Consider the following 21,822-nt stretch of genomic DNA (forward strand, 5'->3'; position numbering starts at 1 on the left):
CTCTGCCGAGCTCGTTTCTCTTATGTCTTCGTTGCAGAATGTCTCCCTCTCCACTGACACCGACAAGTGTTGCATGTTGGATGGCTCGCCGTTCTCCACCAAAGTGGCATACAAGGCTCTGCACGACAATAACAATGATGCCTGCAGCTCTGTGGGGATCAAAGGTGCCAAGCCTTGCCAAAATCTTCGGATGGATGCTTCATCTCAACAGATCAACACCCGGGCAAACCTACATCAGAAGACGATCATCAACTCGCCCCACTGGCCACTAGGTGCCCTGGCCAGGTTGAAGACAGACTCCACCTTTTCTTCACCTGCCCACTTGCTCAACAAGTCCGGGAAACAATCGGACATCCCCAAACGACATGCTTCAACAACATCTGGAGTCCTCCCAACATACATCAGCTACCTGCCTATGCATGAACCTCAGAGGCACTAACGATTCTCTGGAAAATCTTGGACACAAGAAATGCACTCATATTCAGGAACGAGACAATCACCGCTTCCCAAACAATCTCTAATGTTGTTTCAGATTTGTCGCTATGGTTGTACCGATTCAAATACCTGAATCGTGAAGAGGACGCCCTGCGCTGGCATAATTACCTCTCTGCATGTATCTACTCTCTTTGACACTTTGAAATGAATGGAAATACATATCGGAAGAAAGAATTAATACTACACAAGTACAAACTTGCAGAAAACCCTTCCCCAGACCCCACAATGTACAGGAGCTTTCATTCCTACAGTACCAATCCCAGAAAACCACCAGGTTGCAGTGGGTCAATGAAAAGCATCCATTCCTCAAAAGAACTTATATGCAATCGATAAAACCTATAAGGAAGATCACTAAAATATGAATATCATGAAGATGTATTCACAGCTTATGGGCCTTGAATAATTATGAGCAACATTACATACCATGTGCCATCTTTCAGTTCTCAAGGAACCACAACTAACAGTATGAGAAGCACAGTTAAAAATATGATACCATAGGAGTCATTGCCATTTATTCTGCTATGTTCCATCAACAACATGATGCTGGTATCTGACATTGGCATTGCAATCGATGTGATAGACATTTTCACACATTGATGGTATACTACTCGAGTATACAATCTAAACGAGCCAACAAAATGTTTAGCTTACAAGAAGCTCATCATCTATGCTTTGCAAGACCTGCTTCTCTTCTCGAAAGCATCTACTAGGACAGAAGGGCATGATCTTTTGAGATTTGCATAACCTTGGGTTGCGACCACATCATCCATCTTATCTGAAGAGGCAATAAACTCGATGCAAACATCCTTAAGCTTGTCACAGTTATGCTGATCAGCTAAAGCCAATGTAGTTGCCACGTTCTCGACATCGAGATTCTTGACAAGGATGTTTTGACATAACACCTTCAGCCTGTCCATGGCATACCTATCTGCAGCCACCAGTAGATGGCGGTACATTTCGCATTCATCATCACCCTCAAGATCTTCCATGTCAGGCAATGAATCAGTGTAGACAAAATGCAGCAGAGCCTTAAACACAGCGGGTTGCATGTCTTGGATGGTCACACACGTCTCCCTCATCAGCCCGAAGAGCTCTGCCTCGAAGACAGGTGACCGCATGGCAAGCACGGTCTTGTGCGCCTGGAAGGTCTCTCCTCCAACAGTGAAAGTGACATCTGCTTTCTCCTTAGCTTCCAGCAGCTTTGCAAGATGCTCCAGGATATCCGATGGCGGAACCTCGATCTCAGGGGGGGGCACAGACACCTGGGATTCCTTGATCACCGTTATTACAGATTTGATCATGAGGACATCATTCTGAAGGTACTTAGTTGGTTCCGCCTCAATGCTGCTTCTTACAATCAGCACACTAAACTGACGGGTCTCCCTGGTCTTTGAGCTGAAGGCCTTGGTTTGTGGGGTAAACGCTGTACTGATCAATCCTGAATCGTGCCTTGCCAATCCAAAATCAAACAGGGTCCGAACCTCGGCGTTGCTGCTCATGAGCTCGAGACAGATCTCCACACACCCTTTGGACGACTCGGTGGTTCCTTCGGGGTAGCATTTGATGTACCAGTCGTACCCACCGATGGTGAAGGTGGGCGAGCAGACAAACTTGCCGACGCCCATGCCCTTCATGAGACTGTACCCAGCAACCTCGAAGATGTGCGTCCCTTTCTCCTTGTGGATGAAGCATCTCGACACCGTCAACTTCTCCATGGTGCAGCTCGACAGCGTCGACACCATCCTGTCCACAATCATGAATAATTCGAAAATGGATAGTGCAGATCTAAAGCAAAGGAGAGGAACATAAGCAGCTTTCCCGAGGAGGAGCGGGGAGGGGAGGGGAGGGGAGGAGGAGGGGGTGCAAACCTTGGAAGAATAGCAGAGGAGGGGGAGAAGATGGCGGGCGGTGGCAGCGGCGGCGGCAGTGGTGGTGGCGGCGGCGGCGGCCTTAGGTAGTGGCGTGCGAGACCAATGCGAGGTAAACCTAGTGGGTTGTTTGGGGACGTTTGCAAATCAGGTAAGCTGGTCCATATTGTTGTTAGTCCGTGCGAATTAGTCCATTTTAGTCTGAATTGGACATATGGAAGACACGCTGGCTGTAGCCGGCACAGAAAATTTGCAAAAGAACCCCTCGGTCTTGCCTGAATCACAGAATGCAAGAAGTGTATCTGCACCATAAAAAGAAACTCATAAGATTCCTAACATAGGCAAATTCCTCATGGACAACTAGAAAGAGGCAAAATTTCAAAATTGAAATTACTTACCAATATGTTCAGTTTCTTCTCGAGAGTTTGACCGCAGCCAGTCATCTGCCTTCTCCATTGCTAGAGAGCAAAGTTTCTACACATCAGCAGCTACAGGCAGCCTGCCCACAATACCATGGGCCATCTTACAAGACATGCCATCAAGGGGACCAACCTAAGTTTGCAGCTTTGCTTTTGTATCCTCTACAATCTGATGCAGCTCTTTAAATCGGGTGACCTATGTAAATATCAAACCAACGAGCATTTTTAGCAACAGCTAGCTGCCTTTTCCAGCAGCTTCTCAATCCAAGGAGTACAATAAATTAACAAAAGTAACAAAGAAAACTTATACAGGTAATAGACTGAGTAAAGGGTTCACTGAGCTCATGTACAGTAATGTAACAAAATGGACACCATCTCACTGTTGTCATACTTCTAATGTATATTTCAGGTAATATTAACAAATAGGCTTGACAATGTAGGGGAATATCCGGAATTAAACACTTAAATCCAACAAATCGAAACATGGAAAAGTTCCGGGTCAGCCAGTAAAAATGAGACGAAATCAACATCTCAACAGTTCCAGCCTTAAATGGTAGTAGAACCAGGTAAATGCAACATAAGAGAGCGTGTGTCTGGAAATACATAACAACATTCTGATACTGAAATATATATGTTAATGCATAAGTCAGCAAAAATACCACGGTGAACATGCGTCAAGCAGAGACCTCCACATGTCCAACAACATGTGTATTCTCATCAATATATAGTGTGTATAGTGCTGTTATGTCTATTTGGCATGGTGTATTTGATGTGTACTCACATGTACATTGAATGGGACTGGTACTTTTGACAAACAAGGCCTCAGCCACGTGCTGCAAAAATGTCATGCCACCAATTTAATGACATGCAACTCATTTGTGAGCAATAAAATTTCTAAGTTGTAAATTACTATCATAATTCTAGTTATCATAAAGTCTAGCAATTCTGTTTTGAAATATTAATTTTAGCCCAAAACAGAATTTTTTTTGCATGTTATTTCCGTGATTGTAAAGTTTATCCAGAAAAGAATTAGGAAGTGGTAGTTTATCAAGCCTGCGTTTATTTCCAGCACAGTAAGAGATTTCATGTGCGCTCTTTAGCTTTCCTGATTTATTCTAGGACTATCTGAACGGCCCACTGATTAATGGTGACGAGGGCATGGACCTTTCCACATATTAAAAATCATGTTTCAAAATTATTGTTATATCAAGGAACCATTAGTACAAAAAAATTGGAATTTTACAACATTTCATAATTTATATTTGTGTTTCAAAATAGCTTATTTTGTTATCTGCACCATTGGTTAATTGTGACAGAAGCCAACGGATCTTTCCACATTAAAAAAAATTGTGTTTCAAAATTAATGTACATTAGGGAACCATTAGTGCCAAAATTTGGCATTTAGGTTCACGAATTATTTTTTGTGATGTACCTGGTCAAGCATGCAGAGATACGGCCAGCAAATGCTTTCTATTAGTATTTGGGATTGGCAAGCTACCAGCCTTACTTTCTGACTACCAAAATGTGTTTTTCATGATTTTATATCATTTATTTTCAACCAGATATTCTACATTTTTTTGCCTTTGTTTGGAAAAAACTTAATATTTATGTCAATTTTACTTATTGGTGGTACAAATATTCTAACCCAACAACACTGCTACTAATAGATCAACAGGATATGAGAGTGAGACTTTCTAACCAAACACTGCTACTAATAGATCAATAGGATAGTGACAGTGAGACTGAAAACACGTATGGATTTTGCTGAAATACTAAGTAAGTTTTATTTTACCAAATCCACTACACCAGGCACATATCGCATACTGGGTAGTTGGGGTCATTATTACAGTACTATAATCAGTAGATGCATATTAGTTGATAAAATCTACAGATTAGTTATTTCAGTACCAGAAGGTACGAGCCGTCATACAAATTCTAGTGTTGCATTTACTAGCCCGATGATAAAGTACGCCACTTAGCCTTGTATTCCAACATGTATTGATGTTTTATTCTATTAGTATTTTTTTGTATTTATTGACATGCTATTAACCACAGATCCTAGTGTGTGCATCGATGGTCTAGGTATCATCCTCGCTTGGAACCATGTTCACCAAATCCAAGTCGGTCAGCCAGAGGAAAAAATACTCACCCAAGTATTCCGATAGCCTTAGCCTTCCCGCAGGCAGCACAGCAATGATGGACATCTAGGTGCATAGAGACTGCCCAAGATCAACCTGTCCTGCCTTTTGGCGCTGGAGTGCACACTCAACATGGCCGGCTGACTCACAGCAATCCCTGCCGCCACCAGTCTCTGATGAACAAACCAGCTAAAGGCTAGGGTCTTTGTTGTCATCGAAAAGATGACAAATACAACACGAGCACCGGTTACAGAATGTATTTTCTGAGGTAACCACATCTTTGCAGGCTGCATTTTTTGCATATCCATGTGGAAGGTCTTTTATCTTCAGACATTACACTCTCGCGCAGTTGGACGGGATGGCCCCCCTTTCTCGGCGGCTTTCTGAGATCCTGAATCGCAGCAAGCCTTAAACTGTTATTGTTACTTGAGGAGAGCTTCTTGGAATCGACAGTTTTGAACCTTGTCACGGTTGCTTCTCTCGGAAGCTCTTACACTGACTTGCACTTCGACACAGCAGGCTGTTTCTTTTTTGTGCTAACAAACACTAGCATCGTTTGATTCTTGTTCCGGGCAAAAACTCGGTGGTTCCAGAGCATCGTCTGAAATGGTGTTGATGTCATCAGCATGTCCAATTTCTTCTGGTCCGGTTGCATCACTGGAAGCATGTAAAGCTAGCAAGGCAAAAGACCAAGTAAATAAAAGGAAAGAAACATTAGTATGGACAGAAAACAACAAAACTTATCAAGCAAATACCACCTATCTCCTACGAATTTATATTATTTGCAGGAAGCATGGTTTCACACCTTTTGAAGACCCGAATAAGCATTTCTTAGCCTAACTCCCAGCCATTAAATATCACATGAGTATCACCTGACGTGCTGATCAATTAATTGAACAGCTAAATGCAGAAAGTGGTAACTATCTACGCGTGGCTCCAAGACTTTGACTACCACTTCGCGGCAATTCATAAGAAAAAAACATGAAGCGGAAGCGGCCGCATCCATCCATGCTTTGGCCGAGTGAGTGGGTTCACACGCAGGATGGGACGCCCAATCCCGGGGGGGGGGGGGGGGGGGGGTAGAATAATGTCGGATGGATTGATGGGTTGGAGGAAAGACAAACAAACATAGATTCGGGTTCGATAGCCAAAGAAAGGGCCGGCTCACCGGCAGCAGCTAATCCAGACGGATCTCCTCCGCTCGACGCCATCCAGGTGGAGGGCCGTAGACCACAGGGGATAGCGGGTGGTTTCTTGGAGGTGCTCTGGCCGGCGTGGTGGAAGGACAGGAGAGGAGAGTTGTGCGTTTGCCCTGGGATGGTGCACCGGAGCGACGAGACGGAGGGAGGGCGGTGGTGGACCGGGATGAGCTGTGCCCGCCCGAGGCTTGGACCAGAAAGCCCTCAGAGCATCTCCAGCCGTTGGATCTACGGGAACTTCTCTTACGGAGACGCGTTACGGACTGACGTGGATTTAGTGGGTTGGTTCAGTTTTTGTTGCGTCCCGTGATTTTAGGAACTGCATCCACTACATTTTCTCCACGTAATCCCGTAACATGATTCCGTAGGTGTGAGTCCGTATGTGTAGCATTACTGCAGTTTGACCTTGGGGAGGCACATTTTGCGAGCGGCGAGTTTAGGATAGATGAAAATTTTGGACAAATGTCAGCGAATTCAGATAAAATAAGACGAAATTCGTTTAAACATAAGCGAAATTTAAAGATATTCAAGAGTTCGTATATATATAGGCCGAATCCGTTACGTATTTGAATTCGGCTAGATGGAAACGTAAACTAAAATTTAAAAAGGGCGTTCTAGATGGGGAAACGGCGCTGGCGTCGACGGCGGCATCCCCAGAACGGGGGAGTTGCCGGCCTCGATGTGCACGAGCACACTGGCGAGCGTGCGGCCCGGCGCGCCCCACCAGCGGCAGCCGCCGGCGTTGTTACGCGCTGGAGGAGGGGGAGGACCGTCGTACGCTGCGAGTTCCCGTTCGTGCCGAAGACGGAAGAACTCGTTCCAGGTGTCGTAGTTGTCGGGGAGGTACCGCTCCTCCGTGCGCTGCTCCTCGCTGAGGGTGACCCGCACAATGTCGATAGCGCCATCGAGCTCGTCGCCTCCCACCGGAAGCGGCGGGATCGGGACGCCCCCCGCGCTCAGGTGCCATCCTCCGGGCACGCGGAAGTCCGGCGGCGCCGGGTAGCCCGCCATGTGCAGAAGTCCCGCCTCCCACTGGTCGCCAAAGCCGTTGTTCGCCGCGCCTTCGTCGTGGCCCGCCATTGCTCGCTGGAGGCGGATTGGGGAGAGAAGACAGGGCTGGGGAGAGGAGGGAGACGGAGGTGCTGAATGCGGCCAGACGCGGTAGGTTCCGCGATAAATAGAGGGAGCCGCGCGTGAATCCGAGGCGACGGCATTAACTCGCCACGTGGAAACTACGCGTCCGGCGAAGACTGGCCGACGGCAGGCTTTTGAAGCGCGCGAAAGACGATTGGCCTTTGTCGCCGACAAGTCGGGGCCACCATCCGCGCGGCAAGTTTTCTCGACGTTTCCCGCGCTTTCGTTTCGTCCGGACTCCCAAGCGCTCCCCGTGGGGCCGGGGATGACCTGGGCTCGCCGGATGGATGAAAGCCCAAATCAAAGCGAAAACGAGGTTTCGGGGGCGCGACTGGGCCGTTTTCGTCCATCCGGATAAAAAAAAAGGGTCCCGGGGTCTTCTCGGGGAGACGGCTGGAGATGCTCTCAGGCCATCTCCATCCTGCGCCTCCACGTCCGAATGGTTCGCGCCGGAAAAAATCGTGGCCCAACACCGCAAGAACGCATCTCAAAAGCGGATGGCCGGGTGTCCGGGACGATCCAAACCCGACCTAAATTTGGATCAGATTTGCGTGGCTGTGGATGACGCGGCGTCCTCGCGCGTCCGCCTGCTCGCCTGCCAGGCCCACCTGTCGGCGGGCGAGTCATATTAAATGTGGACTGGGGAGGGGACCGTCCCTATTCAGTTCCCACTCCCCACTCCACTCTGCACGCACGTTCGAGCTTGAGCTTCTGCGCCGAGTTCGAGCCATCGGCGAACGACCACGAGGCCGGCAGCAGCCGGCAAGCCACGTCAGCGGCTTTCGACATGGGGCTGCCGGCGTCGATGCGCGACCGGATCTCCGTCACCGTCGTGGTGGTCCAGATATTCTGGGAGGCCGGTGCCCCAATGTCGTGGGGCGACATGCACCTCCCCCACGGTTGGCACCTGAGCCCAGATCGGGTTCCGGTGCCGCCCGCCTGGCGCAGCTGCCGGTGGACCTCCGGGAGCACCCTATAGCGACACAAGTCCCTGGTGGAGCAGGATGCGCGCCGGCGCACCTGCTTCACCTCAGCGACGGCGAGGCCTCGTGCGCAGCCTCGCGCGCAGACTAGGAGGTTAGCCGCCGCCCCGGCGGCCTCTACATCGACGAGCCCGCGGCTACTCCATCGCGGGCCACACCAGCGCTAGTGCCACAGGCCCAGCCCGAGGAGGACGACGACCCCGAGCTACACGCCGTGCTCGCGATGTCCCGCAAGGTCAGCGATCTCGAGGAGCTGGCCAAATGACCGCACCTCGCCGAGGTGCTACGCGCCTCCGCGCTGGAGGAGGAGGCCAGGAAGGCCAAGGAGGACGCCGACGCGTGGGCGTTCCTCGCCATGGTGCACCGGCAGGAGGAGGCCACACGCCAGGTCACGCTCCGGGAGGAGGAGGAGCATCTAGTCGCGCTCTGGCACGAGGCGGAGCTGCAGACCGCTGCGGCGGAGCAACGACAGAAGGAGGCGGCGCGGCTAGCACGCCTGCGCAGGCCGGCGAGCCCTCCGGACCCGCACTCCGCCTGGAAAAGGGCACAGTGGTCACCCTGGCCGGAGTCCCCGGCGCCCTCCAACGTGTCCAGCCGGAACAGCGCGTCGCCGCCGGGGGGCGTCGTCCTCATCGATGGCGGCGACGACGAGTACTACTGGGAGTAGGTGGCGCGCCGGCGGTCACTGCGTCCCAAACCCTAGACTAGGGTTTCCCCCTTTTGTTTAGTTTAAAGCCTATATAAGGCTTTCTTTTGTGTAAAAATTTGCCCAAAATAGGGCTAAGTTTAAATGAACTTTAGTTTAGATTAAATTTTTTTTTTTACTTTTGCGTTGCGTCTGCGCCAGTGTGCGACCCAAATGGACCGTCGGCTAGGTCCGCGTGTCTGCGCGGGGCTCATGTTCCCTTCCGAATTGTTTTCCCTGAATTTTGAACTCCGGCTTTTTAGGCCTTCAAAATATGAGCTTCTAGTTAAGAATTAAACCAAAGATTTAGCTTGTCTAGAAAAACAAAACAAAGATTCAGGTTTGGCGTTCCTCGTCTGAAGTTGTTAGCTGTTGGATTTGCAAACCTGAACCCATCTTGTGTATCAATAGCTGATGTTGCTTCGAGATTTTATTGGGATGTATAAATATCATTTTTGGTCTCTTCTCCTTTCTGGCTTTTGCAATTACCGTCTCATTTTCTGTATTCCTGCAGGATGATATAGTTCCTAGGTGAGGCACAGCTCCATTGGTGCAAACTGAAGTAATCGAAACCAATTAGTAATTACTGTAACTGGAACAGCCGTAAATGAAAAACAAGCATCGCACCATTCATGATGTGAATAAAACGGAGATAAAAGTAGAAAACTAGCCACTCTGAGTAGAGGAAATTCAAGTCACAACATAGAGCAATACCTCAACACAACGTAAAAACAATTATAATGCAGAGATGCGAATAAGTGATGAAAACTCAGAGCTATATGGAACAAATTGGATACATCGAGCAAGAAATACAATGGCATCTGTAACACCACATAACAGATAGTATAAACTGTGTCATGTATGTATTAGTGAGACTTGCACAAGCCAAATTTTCAAAAGGGCTATACATTGTACATAGTGTGGGTACAGTGCAATATCCAAATAGGTTTAGTGCCGACAAGCGCCGAGCATCTAGTCTCAACAAGAGGTCGCCAAGTTTGTGACAGTGGCCTACAAAAGGGAACAAACTTTGCTTCCAACCAAAGCAGAAATAGATATTGTGTTGAGTAGAACGCAAATTCATAGCACCAGTCTGTTGATGCGATGCTGAACTTTAAGGGATACACAATGTCAGCAGTAACATGTATATCCAGTAACTCAACAGTAAACAAATGGCCAACATAACCAGAGCTCAGCGGCTATATTCTATACTGTATAACATGGTTATCATGCAACCAAAATTTATTTCAGACAAAAAAAAAGCAAAATTATAACCTTCAAGGTCATGTATTTAATTATGGAAACAATGGAACAAAGCTTCCTCCCATGCGTAGCATCTTGGTTTTAGTTATTCGACCGAGAATACTGTTTCATTTTCTGATGTAACTCAACCATGCAGCAACTCGGTGTTACTGTCACGCCCCGTTGCCGCCGGTGAGGATCGGGGCGTGAGGTTGATACAGCAGTTGCTTGTGGTAGCAACCAGACCTGAAGGAGAGGAGGATTTAGACCAGAGAAAGAAGAAGACAGACGAGGAGAGGACTTGGTTCCATTTCTCTGTTTCTGTTCGATGTCCGTCTCCATGCCAATCCTTCCCTTTTGTACCGCAGGTGTCAACAGTCTGTCCAAGCCATACGGCCCATGACCCAATAGCATATAGCCCACTTTGGCAGTAGGTGCAGGTGTTACACTCGCCCCCTTGAAATGCGGCTTGCCCTCAAGCCGCCGTTGTGCCTACCACCAGGATCCCATGGCACTTGTAAGAACAACAATGCCAGCCTGATAAGAAAATCATGAAACCATGGGCTAGTTCGATCTCTTGCAACAATTCCCCTTTCTAGTAGACCATGATCAGGAAAGCATGTAACAGCTGATACACCAAGCTGCAATATTGTAGTGTCAAAGGCAATTTCGAGCAAGCCTGAATCACCGATGCCTGTTGAAACTGATATGCATACAAATATCCTGGAGAGTTCAAAGCTGATAACTGCGTACGGGTGGACATAAATCCCATTGTTGCTGAACCATATACCCCTTCCAATGTGCCTCACTATGCCCAGCAGCTCATGTGCAAGTGTGTATAGCTGGGCGTTCTCAACATATATGTGCACTCCAGGGTCCCATGGCAAGGTCAAATAAACACCATTTGTAACAGATTTAAACAAGAGCACTGGCTGACTGAGACCCCTTCTTGTCGCATAAGAGTCAATCAGTTGCAAATTTCCCAGTGAATGACTATCAAGTATTTCAGAAAAAACACCACTCTCCCACTGGTGTGTAGAAAAATAAGTCACCTTCCAAACAGATGTGTCCAATAAGTTCAGCAATTTACTTTGAATCGCAAGCATACCATCAGCTGCCTTAGGATTGGCAGTGACCAAGGCCCCATGACTTACATTGCTTCTGAATGCTTGATAGGAAGATGATGCTAATGCTTTTGTGTACAGTAAAGATGTACACGATGACAATGAATGAACCAGCACAGATGTGGGTCTTGCACCTTCAAGAGTATGATAGAAAAACCTCCCAGTATAACTTGGTTTGCATATCTTTGCAGCAAGAGATGGAGATGCGCATTGAGTCACAACACATAGAATTTCTGCAGCCTTGGCAAGCACTTCAGGAGAGTCCGATGGGCTAAACCTGTTCGCGATCATTCCATGGACAGCTAAATTTCCTAACCGTTGTACTGTATCAACATCGTTTGAATATACAGTCTCATCCGCACCAATCAGACGTATCAGCACCTCACTCATTGATGTGATGCCAATCAGGCCATTCAGTTGCACAACTAATTCCGGATGCTCCTGAACATAATTCATATGTGAGGCAATGTTTTGCAGCATCAAATAAATTACCACCTTACTAAAGCAGGCATATAATAATGTGCTGAACAAGCGGCTCTGTCCAAGCATCATGAACTTCTTTGACGACATGACGAACATGCAAGTTATTTATTAGTCCGGTATTCGAGTGCTCGATCATGGAATCCCGGGCTGAAACCACTCCGACTCCATGGCAGCCATTTATCCATCACCAAATACGAGCTTGGCACGCCATTGTGCCTGGAACGGAAAGCATGTGGAGGCATATTCGCAATTGAGAAATGACTTCCTTCCCTTGTGTTAGTCCATGGGTAACGTGCATGACATTTCCATGGAAGATCATCATGCAAAACTTCATCATCAAAAGCTAGACTCAGGTCCCGGTCAAACTCCAGGAAAAGTGAGAGACCACCAACATGAGTGAGCACCTCGTCGAGCCCGGACACATTCTCAAGAAGCACCGCAACGGACACCTTATCCAAATCCAAGAATAGAGAGACACCCCCAACAAAGTAGTGAGCAAATCATCCGCAAACACCTTGTTAGCTGAATCCATATCCAACTCGAGAAAAATTGACAAGCCTCCAATGCAAGTGATTACATCATCGACAAGCTCTATCAAAGTTGTTGCTGCAAATACCGCCTCGCGGGTTCAACCGAAGGCTCAAGGAACATAGATACACCACTAACATGTGTCAACACCTCTTCGGAAGAATCTATAATTGGCCCTGCCATCCGAGTCCCTAAGTTTACGTTATTCATTCCTTCGTACTCATCGGTCGGCGCCAACTTCAATTGCCCAAACTCGCAATTTGATGCTATCTACAAGTTGAACAAGTGTTGGCTCTGTCGGCCGGGAAGCTGTGGCCATCACCTCCTTGGGGCTCACGAGGCAAACATCTAGTGGGTGTGCCGGGTGATATGTGCCCACTAACATGAACAAGCAACGGTCGAGTGATCGGTACCGAGAATTGTTGCCCATGGTGGCAAATCCCCAACACCAAAGTGTGCTTCCACATCATTTATGAACTCGGGCCAATCACTAACCACTTGACGCAACTCCGTATGCCTCAAACCACTCCTTGGCTTTACCATCCATGTGCATTCGCGCAGCAACAACCCACATACACTTATTTATATTGAAGCGGTTGAAGTACTCAAGACATTGGACTCGCCATAGGCCCGGATCTGTGCCATCAAAACGAGGGAAAGCGTTGTTGTGCGTATGGTTGGTGTTGACAGCGATCACAGACACGAGCACCGTCAACCAAACCTTCCCGTGGGCTAGTGAGGACATGACTCGAGCAGCACCGCAAGCGTGTTCGTGGCGGACACACCCGCGCCCTGGGTCATCCCGTTCCCAGCAACACTCAACGTCGTAGAAGGGATATGTGCCGTGCCACTGGCCGGGAACACAACCGCGTCAAGGTTGTTGTCAACATTGACATCGGAGCATAGTGTCGAACACCTTGTGCGCGTGACGGAATCGAGGGTGATATCCGCGTGTAGAGCACCATTAGCCATGACCAGATGTGTGGAGATGAGAGAGGTTGACGAAGAGTTGGCCTCCAGCTTCTCCCGTACTCCATCCAGCACGAACAATGACCTGGTGGTGGTGGCAAACGAAGACGTGGTGGCAGCCTGCCACTCCTGCTCCTTGACGCCCAATCGCTGCGCACAAGAAGCGAGCAACGTGCGTGACTCCTTGAGGCTCGCCCTCATAGCGGTTAGCCTCGCATCCATCCTTGCTCGCGCTTCATCCATCGCCTCCACAACCTCAACTGAACCCAAATCGAATCTGGGAGAAAATATTGGGAACTTTTTTTGTGGGATTTTCGTGGAGGGGAACTACTGGAAGGAACCTTGCTCTGATACCAGATTGTCACGCCCCGTTGCCGCCGATGAGGATCGGGGCGTGAGGTTGATACAGCAGTTGCTTGTGGTAGCAACCAGACCTGAAGGAGAGGAGGATTTAGACCAGAGGAAGAAGAAGACAGACGAGGAGAGGACTTGGTTCCATTTCTCTGTTTCAGTTCGATGTCCGTCTCCATGCCAATCCTTCCCTTTTGTACCGCAGGTGTCAACAGTCTGTCCAAGCCATACGGCCCATGACCCAATAGCATATAGCCCACTTTGGCAGTAGGTGCAGGTGTTACAGTTACGATATGGATAAGTGAATAATTCAGGTTCCTACATGGACAGATGGACTATTTCTGCGAACAATATGGCTCAAAAAGGAATTTAAGAATGGAATGTGGTGTGCATTCTATTCTCAAGGAGTAATCAACCAAGATGGATATATTTTTATCTAGTTATGACCTACTCACCCACAGCTCAGAAATTACCCTTAAGTAAATATCCGTATTATTTCCACTTGTTCAGGTTAAAGGATATTGTGTTTGTTGGCAGAAAAGATGCTTATAACTTAGCTACTATTGTGACTTACTCTTTATAAAACTGATAACGCAGTAATACCAAGCCCCTAAAAGGCTAATAACAGAATAACACAGGATACAATAGTAAAACAATTATACATACCTTTCCAGTTTGATGTAAAATTGTAACACCAGTAGAAATTTGCTAGTCCCTTGCTCATCCCTTGGATGGTTTGGAAGCATCGGAATGAGGGACCACAGCTTTCCGTCAGCACCAGAGTTGCCCTGATCAAGGAAGAAGCCAGGATGTGGTCGAGAGCTGATGCCCTAGGACTACGTATCCTCTTACCGACGACCTGGGACGTCCATTAAGCACTGACTCTTGTAATCTGCCTCTTAGGAGGGTTGTAAAACTTTCTGTCTTTTCAATGAAATGAAACGAAAGAGTACTTTGCGCTGAATCGAAATTTGCTATGTATAGTAGTAATCCCAGAAAAACCCAAGTATAGCCAGGTCAGTGGATCAATAAAAACATACATTCCTCCAAATGTTTTATATGCAAGCAATTAATCTAATAAGATCACTACATATGAATAACATGTGAATGTACTCATAGCTTATGAGCCTTGAATAATTATAAGACAGGTTGCATACGATGTGCCATCTTTCAGTTCTCAAGGAACCACAATTATGAGGCAGGTGTCATCTTTAGGTTCTCAAGGAACCACAGTTAACAGTATGACAGCATAAAACTAGTTGCGATTTATGCTGTTATGTTCCATCCACAACATGCTACCGTAATCTGACACTGGACCTACTTTGCGATCTTTGCGAGACCTACTTCTCTTCTCGAAAGCATCTACTAAGACAGAAGGGCAGGATCTTTTGAGATCTGCATAACCTTGGGTAGCAACCACATCATCCATCTTATCTGAAGAGGCAATAAACTCAACGCAGACATCCTTAAGCTTGTCACAGTTATGCTGATCAGCTAAAGCCAATGTAGTTGCCACATTCTCCACATCAAGATTCTTGCAAAGGATGTTTTGACATATCATCTTCAGCCTGTCCATGGCATACCTATCTGCAGCCACCAGTAGATGGCGGTGCATTTCACATTTGTCTTCACCTTCAAAATCATCCAAGTCAGGCAATGAATCCGTATAGATGAAATGCAGCAGAGCCTTGAACACAGCAGGCTGCATGTCTTGGATGGTTACACATGTCTCCCTCAGCGGCCCCAAGAGCTCTGCCTCAAAGACGGGTGACCGCATGGCGAGCACGGTCTTGTGTGCCTGGAACGTCTCTCCTCCAACACTGAAAGTGACATCTGCTTTCTCCTTAGCTTCCAACAGCTTTGCAAGATGCTCCAGGATGTCTGACGGTGGATCCTCAATCTCCGGGCGCCAAACAGTTTCAGACTCCTCGGATTCCTTGATCACCGTGATCACTGACTTGATCATGAGCACATCGTTCTGAATGTAGTTGGATGGTAACGCCTCAACGCCGCATCTTACAATTAACACACTATACTGACTAGTGGCGTCGGTCTCTGAGCTGAAGGCCCTAGTTTGTGTGATAAACTTCGTGCCGAGCAATCCTGAGTCGTGCCTTACCAATCCAAAATCAAAAAAGGTCCGAACCTCGGCGTTGCTGCTCATGAGTTCGAGAGTGATCATCATACACTCTTCGGGCGCGTAGTGCATTCCTTCGGGGTAGAACCTGATGGACCAGTCGTAACCACCGACGGTGAAGGTGGCCGAGCGGACGAACTTGCCGACGCCCATGCCCTTCTTGAGGCTGTACCCGGTGATCTCGAAGAGGTGCGCTCCCTTATCCATGTGTGTGGAGCACCTCGACACCGTCAACTTCTCCGTAGTGCAGGTCGCCGCCGTCGACGCCATTCTGTCCACAATCGTGATTAATTCGTGAAATGGATAGTGCGGATCTGAAGCACAAAGTATAAGAGAGGAACCTAGAAAGCTTTCCCGAGGAGGAGGAGGAGGAGGAGGTACAAACCCTGAAAGAAAGCACAGAAGGGGAAGAAGACGGCGGTGGAGGTAGCCGCGTCGGCTGGGTGGTGGCGGCGGCGGCGGCGGTGGCGGCGGCGGCGGGGCGTGCAAGACTGTGCGAGGTAAATGCCGAACGCTTGTGTAGGCGTTTGAGCTGAGAAAAAAAAGGGGAGTTCAGGCGATTAGGGTATGTTCCTATCAATTTTGGAGTGGGGATTTCGGGGCAGCAGACCCCTTCTTACAAAAAAGATATTGAAAATCATATTTCCGAGTTTCAAAGAAATCTGAAAAAAAAATCCGGATGTAGCTAGTAAAGTATTCCACAAACGTGTAAAATATTATTTGGAAATAATGTGTATTTTAGGCTACACAAAAATGACAAAATTATAAATCTGAATATAGTGATTTCAAATATCCAAAAAACTGTAAACTTTGATATTTTTTGTAGCTCAAAAAATAAAACATTTTGAATTGATATTTTGCATGTTTGTAGAATACATCATTAGCTACTTTATAGATTTTGTTTCATGATTTTTCGAAACTTGTAAATATAATTTCAAATTTTAATACCCACGGAGCAGTGAGCTCAGGAGCCAATAGGACTTTCCATCAATTTGAGGATTTCTATTTTCGTGTCCCAGTTTCTTATTTCTGCCTACGACGAAAACTCGGCGTAGTTTTTGTTTGAGTTAGGTCTAAACCTCTATGTATTGCTGGATAGTTTTTGTCATTATATTTCCAACAACATTGATTTCATCTTATTTAGAGCTTGCATGTTCAACGTATTGCCGTTTTAGTTCTAGCTTTCATTTTTTGTCTATTTCAGGCCTACAAGGGCAAAACTGAGAAAAATATAAAAATGTGGGCATGAAAATAAATGTTCCATCAATTTTTCACAACCATTGTCTAGCCAAAAAATTTGGCTAAGCATTTCTTAGCCCCGTTTTGGCCAAAATTTTGGCAAGAACTGTGAGCAACTTCTTATCGGCAACCAAAATTTTGGCGGGCATATTTGGGCGCCAACCAAACATTATTCCGAGTCCATAGCTCCAACGATTGGTCTTCAATTCGAAGCACTTATTTCTCCAGCTAATTCAATCTGATTTTCATATCACAAGTTAAACTTCAATTAAGCGCCCGATGCAACATTTTGTGTCCATGCCTATAAGGATGTAACTAAATTCATATAGGCCAGGACCCTCCGAGACAACTGCCGATTCATTGGGATTAGGACCCTAGGGCCCACGCTTAGCGTCCCCGATGTAGATGGCCTGAAAGGGCATAAATATCTTTTTTTTTTTTGTCTCTTCTCCTTTCTGGCTTTTGCAATTACCGTGTCATTTTCTGTCTTCATGCAGGATGATATAGTTCCAAGGTGAGGCACAACTTCATTGGCAAGATTGCAAGCAAAACTAATTGAAACCAATTGGTAATTACTGAGGTAACTGGAACAACACTAAATGAAAAACACCGTGGAAAATGTAACTTTTATGTTATGTGACGGTGTGCCTATTGCAACATTTTGTCTCTTCTAACAAAAATTGATGTTGCAGATTGATTGGTTAGCAAAATCATGCGTTAACATACATCTTTAAGATCAAGTGCCATGGATTGATACCGAAGAATGTGTTTTTTTAATCATTTCGCAGATCTGCACATGCCTTAATTTTCCCCTGGAACTTTTTCGAATTAATCCAAATATTTCAAAATATCAGTAACTGTCATGTTTATGCATGGGACACTTTCCTTCTTATAGCTTGGGAAAGCGGTTGAAGCAAAAAATAAGCTGCATGGTAGTAGGTCAAATAACAGAAGAGGCAGAGCTTCGACCGCACTGAAGAAATCCCAGGAAGAGCTGTTACATGATAGTAGTTTTACATTTCTCCTTGACATCATTGAATCTGACCAGCATTAAGACTCATAGTTTTGAAGTATAGTCTGACAGGCTAGTGCGAATAGACAAATATCGCACCATTCTGTAAATAAAACGGAGAAAAAGGTAGAAAACTAGGCACTCTGAGTAGAGGAATTTTAAGTCACGACATAGAGCAATACCTCAACACAACGTCAAAAGAATTATAATACAGAGATGCGAAGAAGTGATGAAAACTCAGAGCTATATGGAACAAATTGGATACATAGAGCAATAAATACAATGGCATCTATAACACCACATAACAGATAGTATAAATTGTGTCTTGTATTAGCGAGACTTGCACAAGCCAAATTTTCAATAGGGCCATACATTCTACATAGTGTGGGTACAGTGCAATATCCAAATAGGTCCAGTGCCAACAAGCGCCGAGCATCTAGTCTCAACAAGATGTCGCGAAGTTGGCAGTGGCCTACAAAAGGGAACAAACTTTGCTTCCAACCAAAGCAGAAATAGATATTGTATTGAGTAGAACGCAAATTCATAGCACCAGTCTGTTGATGCGATGCTGAACTTTAAGAGATACACAATTTCAGCAGTAACATGTATAGCCAGTACCTCAACAGTAAACAACATCGTCATGGGTGTTGCTCATGACAATTGAGCAGTATACTTAGCCAACTGAATATGCTATGGCATAATTTAACGAAATGAAGCTGGAATTTATGCAAGAACTTCTCTTCTTTTTTTTCTATTACATAACCTATCAAATGACCAACATAAACAGGAGCTCAGCGGCTATATTCTATACTGTATAGCATGGTTATCATGCAACCAAAATTTATTTCAGACAAAAAAAGCAAAATTATAACCTTCAAGATCATGTATTTAATTATGGAAACAATGGAACAAAGCTTCCTCCCATGCATAGCATATTAGTTTTGGTTATTCGACGGAAAATACTGTTTCATTTTCTGATGTAACTCAACCATGCATCAACTCAATGTTACGGTATTACTGAATAATGCACGTTCCTACATGGACATCCGGACCATTTCTGCGTACATTATGGCTCAAAAAGGAATTTAAGAATGGAATGTGGTGTGCATTCTATTCTCAAGGAGTAATCAACCAAAATGGATATATTTTTATCTAGTTATGACCTACTCCCCCACAGCACAGAAATTATCCTCAAGTAAATATCCGTATTATTTCACTTGTTCAGGTTAAAAGATATTGTGTTTGTCCGCAGAAAAAATGCTTATTGCTACTATTGTGACTTACTCTTTATAAAACTGATAACACAGTAATACCAAGTCCCCTAATAGGCTAATAACAGAATAACACAGGATACAACAGTAAAACAAGTATACATACCTTTCCAGTTTGATGCAAAATTGTAACAGTAGTAGAAATTTGCTAGTCCCTTGCTCATCCCTTGGATGGTTTGGAAGCAACGGAATGAGGGACCACAGCTTTCCGTCATCGCCAGAGTTGCCCTGATCAAGGAAGAAGCTAGGATGTGGTCGAGCTGGTGCCCTAGGACTGCGTATCCTCTTACCGACGACCTGGGACGTCCATTAAGCACTCACTCTTGTAATCTGCCTCTTAGGAGGGTTGTAAAACTTTCTATCTTTTCAATGAAAAGAAACGCAAAGAGTACTTAGCGCTTTCTCGAAAAAACATGAAATTTGTTGTGTAGTAGTAATCCCAGAAAAACCCAAGTACATCCAGGTCAGTGGATCAATAAAAACATATATTCCTCCAAATGTTTTATAATGCAAGCAATTAATCTAATAAGATCGCTACATATGAATAACATGTGGATGTACTCATAGCTTATGGGCCTTGAATAATTATAAGACAGGTTGCATACAATGTGCCATCTTTCAATTCTCAAGGAACCACAATTATGAGCCAGGTGCCATCTTTAGGTTCTCAAGGAACCACAGTTAACAGTATGACAGCATAAAACTAGTTGCGATTTATGCTGTTCTGTTCCATCAACAACATGCTACTGTTATCTGACATTGGACATTGCAATGTATGTGACAATGACAGTTCCACACAATGATGTTATACTACTCGATTTTACAAACTAAACTACCCAACCAATATGTTTAGCTGACAACAAGCTGGCCATCTATGCTTTGCGAGACCTACTTCTCTTCTCGAAAGCATCTACCAAGACAGAAGGGCATGATCTTTTGAGATCTGCATAACCTTGGGTTGCAACCACATCATCCATCTTATCTGAAGAGGCAATAAACTCAACGCAGACATCCTTAAGCTTGTCACAGTTATGCTGATCAGCTAAAGCCAATATAGTTGCCACATTCTCCACATCAAGATTCTTGCAAAGGATGTTTTGACATATCATCTTCAGCCTGTCCATGGCATACCTATCTGCAGCCACCAGTAGATGGCGGTGCATTTCACATTTGTCATCACCTTCAAAATCATCCAAGTCAGGCAATGAATCTGTATAGATGAAATGCAGCAGAGCCTTGAACACAACAGGCTGCATGTCTTGGATGGTTACACATGTCTCCCTCAGCGGCCCGAAGAGATCTGCCTCAAAGACGGGTGAGCGCATGGCGAGCACGGTCTTGTGCGCCTGGAACGTCTCTCCTCCAACACTGAAAGTGACATCTGCTTTCTCCTTAGCTTCCAGCAGCTTTGCTAGATGCTCCAGGATGTCCGATGGCGGAACCTCAATCTCAGGAGGGCCCACAATCGCAGAAGCCTGGGATTCCTTGATCACCGTGATTACAGATTTGATCATGAGGACATCATTCTGAAGGTACTTAGTTGGTTCCGCATCAATGCTGCTGCTTACAATCATCACACAATACTGACAGGTCCCCCTGCCCTTTGAGCTGAAGACCTTGCTTTGTGGGGCAAACGCTGTACTGATCAATCCTGAATCGTGCCTTACCAATCCAAAATCAAACAGGGTCCGAACCTCGGCGTTGCTGCTCATGAGCTCGAGACATATCTCCACACACCCTTTGGACGGCTCGGTGGTTCCTTCGGGGTAGCATTTGATGGACCAGTCGTACCCACCGATGGTGAAGGTGGGCGAGCAGACAAACTTGCCGACGCCCATGCCCTTCATGAGGCTGTACCCAGCAACCTCGAAGATGTGCGTCCCTTTCTCCTTGTGGAAGGAGCATCTCGACACCATCAACTTCTCCATGGTGCAGCTCGATGGCGTCGACACCATCCTGTCCACAATCATGAATAATTCGAAAATGGATAGTGCAGATCTAAAGCAAAGGAGAGGAACATAAACAGCTTTCCCGATGAGTAGCGGGGAGGGGAGGGGAGGAGGAGGGGGTGCAAACCTTGGAAGAATAGCAGAGGAGGGGGAAAAGATGGCGGTGGCAGCGGCGGCGGCAGTGGTGGTGGTGGTGGCGGCGGCGGCGGCGGCCTAAAGTAGTGGCGTGCGAGACCAATGCGAGGTAAACCTAGTGGGTTGTTTGGGGACGTTTGCAAATCAGGTAAGCTGGTCCATATTGTTGTTAGTCCGTGCTAATCGGTCCATTTTAGTCTGAACTAGGAAAATTGCCCGTGCGTTGCTACGAGTTGATTGAAAATTTCTTTAATCTCCTCTTACTCATGTTGACATCATTGACCACTTACGTATTGATTTTGGTTGTAAATATTCCGCTCATGGCCTAGTGTTTTTGACGATAATCATTGTCACGACACAAATTTATCCCAAAATCTATCGACACGTGACCCCATTATAAGATGACACGACAAAATGATGAATAAGTACACCATGGTAAAATTTGAGCATTTTTTTTAAGT

At 46.1% G+C, this 21,822-nt stretch overlaps 3 protein-coding genes across 3 annotated transcripts; all 3 read right to left on the reverse strand.

The window, feature by feature from the left end:
- Window positions 1–973: 973 nt before the first annotated feature.
- Window positions 974–6,272, reverse strand: LOC124653590 (BTB/POZ and MATH domain-containing protein 2-like). The gene is made up of 5 exons (XM_047192656.1): window positions 6,089–6,272; window positions 4,932–5,593; window positions 2,762–2,978; window positions 2,364–2,665; window positions 974–2,238 (listed from the first exon to the last, which is right to left on the reverse strand). Exons 3-5 carry the CDS (start codon window positions 2,804–2,806, stop codon window positions 1,161–1,163), a joined length of 1,425 nt encoding a protein of 474 aa, XP_047048612.1. The 5' UTR covers window positions 2,807–2,978; window positions 4,932–5,593; window positions 6,089–6,272; the 3' UTR covers window positions 974–1,160.
- Window positions 6,273–14,639: 8,367 nt separating this feature from the next.
- On the reverse strand, window positions 14,640–16,214 carry LOC124653592 (BTB/POZ and MATH domain-containing protein 1-like). The gene is made up of 2 exons (XM_047192657.1): window positions 16,141–16,214; window positions 14,640–16,026 (listed from the first exon to the last, which is right to left on the reverse strand). The coding sequence occupies exon 2, from the start codon at window positions 16,023–16,025 to the stop codon at window positions 14,874–14,876; it is 1,152 nt and encodes a 383-aa protein (XP_047048613.1). The 5' UTR covers window position 16,026; window positions 16,141–16,214; the 3' UTR covers window positions 14,640–14,873.
- A 3,685-nt stretch (window positions 16,215–19,899) lies between these two features.
- Window positions 19,900–21,414, reverse strand: LOC124653594 (BTB/POZ and MATH domain-containing protein 1-like). The gene is made up of 2 exons (XM_047192658.1): window positions 21,354–21,414; window positions 19,900–21,233 (listed from the first exon to the last, which is right to left on the reverse strand). The coding sequence occupies exon 2, from the start codon at window positions 21,230–21,232 to the stop codon at window positions 20,150–20,152; it is 1,083 nt and encodes a 360-aa protein (XP_047048614.1). The 5' UTR covers window position 21,233; window positions 21,354–21,414; the 3' UTR covers window positions 19,900–20,149.
- Between the last annotated feature and the right edge of the window lie 408 nt (window positions 21,415–21,822).

The sequence above is a fragment of the Lolium rigidum genome, chromosome 5, assembly GCF_022539505.1.
Source record: "Lolium rigidum isolate FL_2022 chromosome 5, APGP_CSIRO_Lrig_0.1, whole genome shotgun sequence".
Lineage (NCBI taxonomy): Eukaryota > Viridiplantae > Streptophyta > Magnoliopsida > Poales > Poaceae > Lolium > Lolium rigidum.

What these genes read in the sequence shown, in the direction of transcription:
- LOC124653594 (XM_047192658.1), bottom strand. Translation starts at nt 21,232, where the DNA reads ATGGTGTCGACGCCATCGAGCTGCACCATGGAGAAGTTGATGGTGTCG.
- LOC124653590 (XM_047192656.1), bottom strand. Translation starts at nt 2,806, where the DNA reads ATGACTGGCTGCGGTCAAACTCTCGAGAAGAAACTGAACATATTG. An exon ending in AGAAGAAACTGAACATATTG is followed by an intron (nt 2,666 to 2,761) that starts GTAAGTAATTTC and finishes TTTATGGTGCAG; the next exon opens with ATACACTTCTTGCATTCTGT. An exon ending in TCCTCTGCTATTCTTCCAAG is followed by an intron (nt 2,239 to 2,363) that starts GTTTGCACCCCC and finishes GATTGTGGACAG; the next exon opens with GATGGTGTCGACGCTGTCGA.
- LOC124653592 (XM_047192657.1), bottom strand. Translation starts at nt 16,025, where the DNA reads ATGGCGTCGACGGCGGCGACCTGCACTACGGAGAAGTTGACGGTGTCG.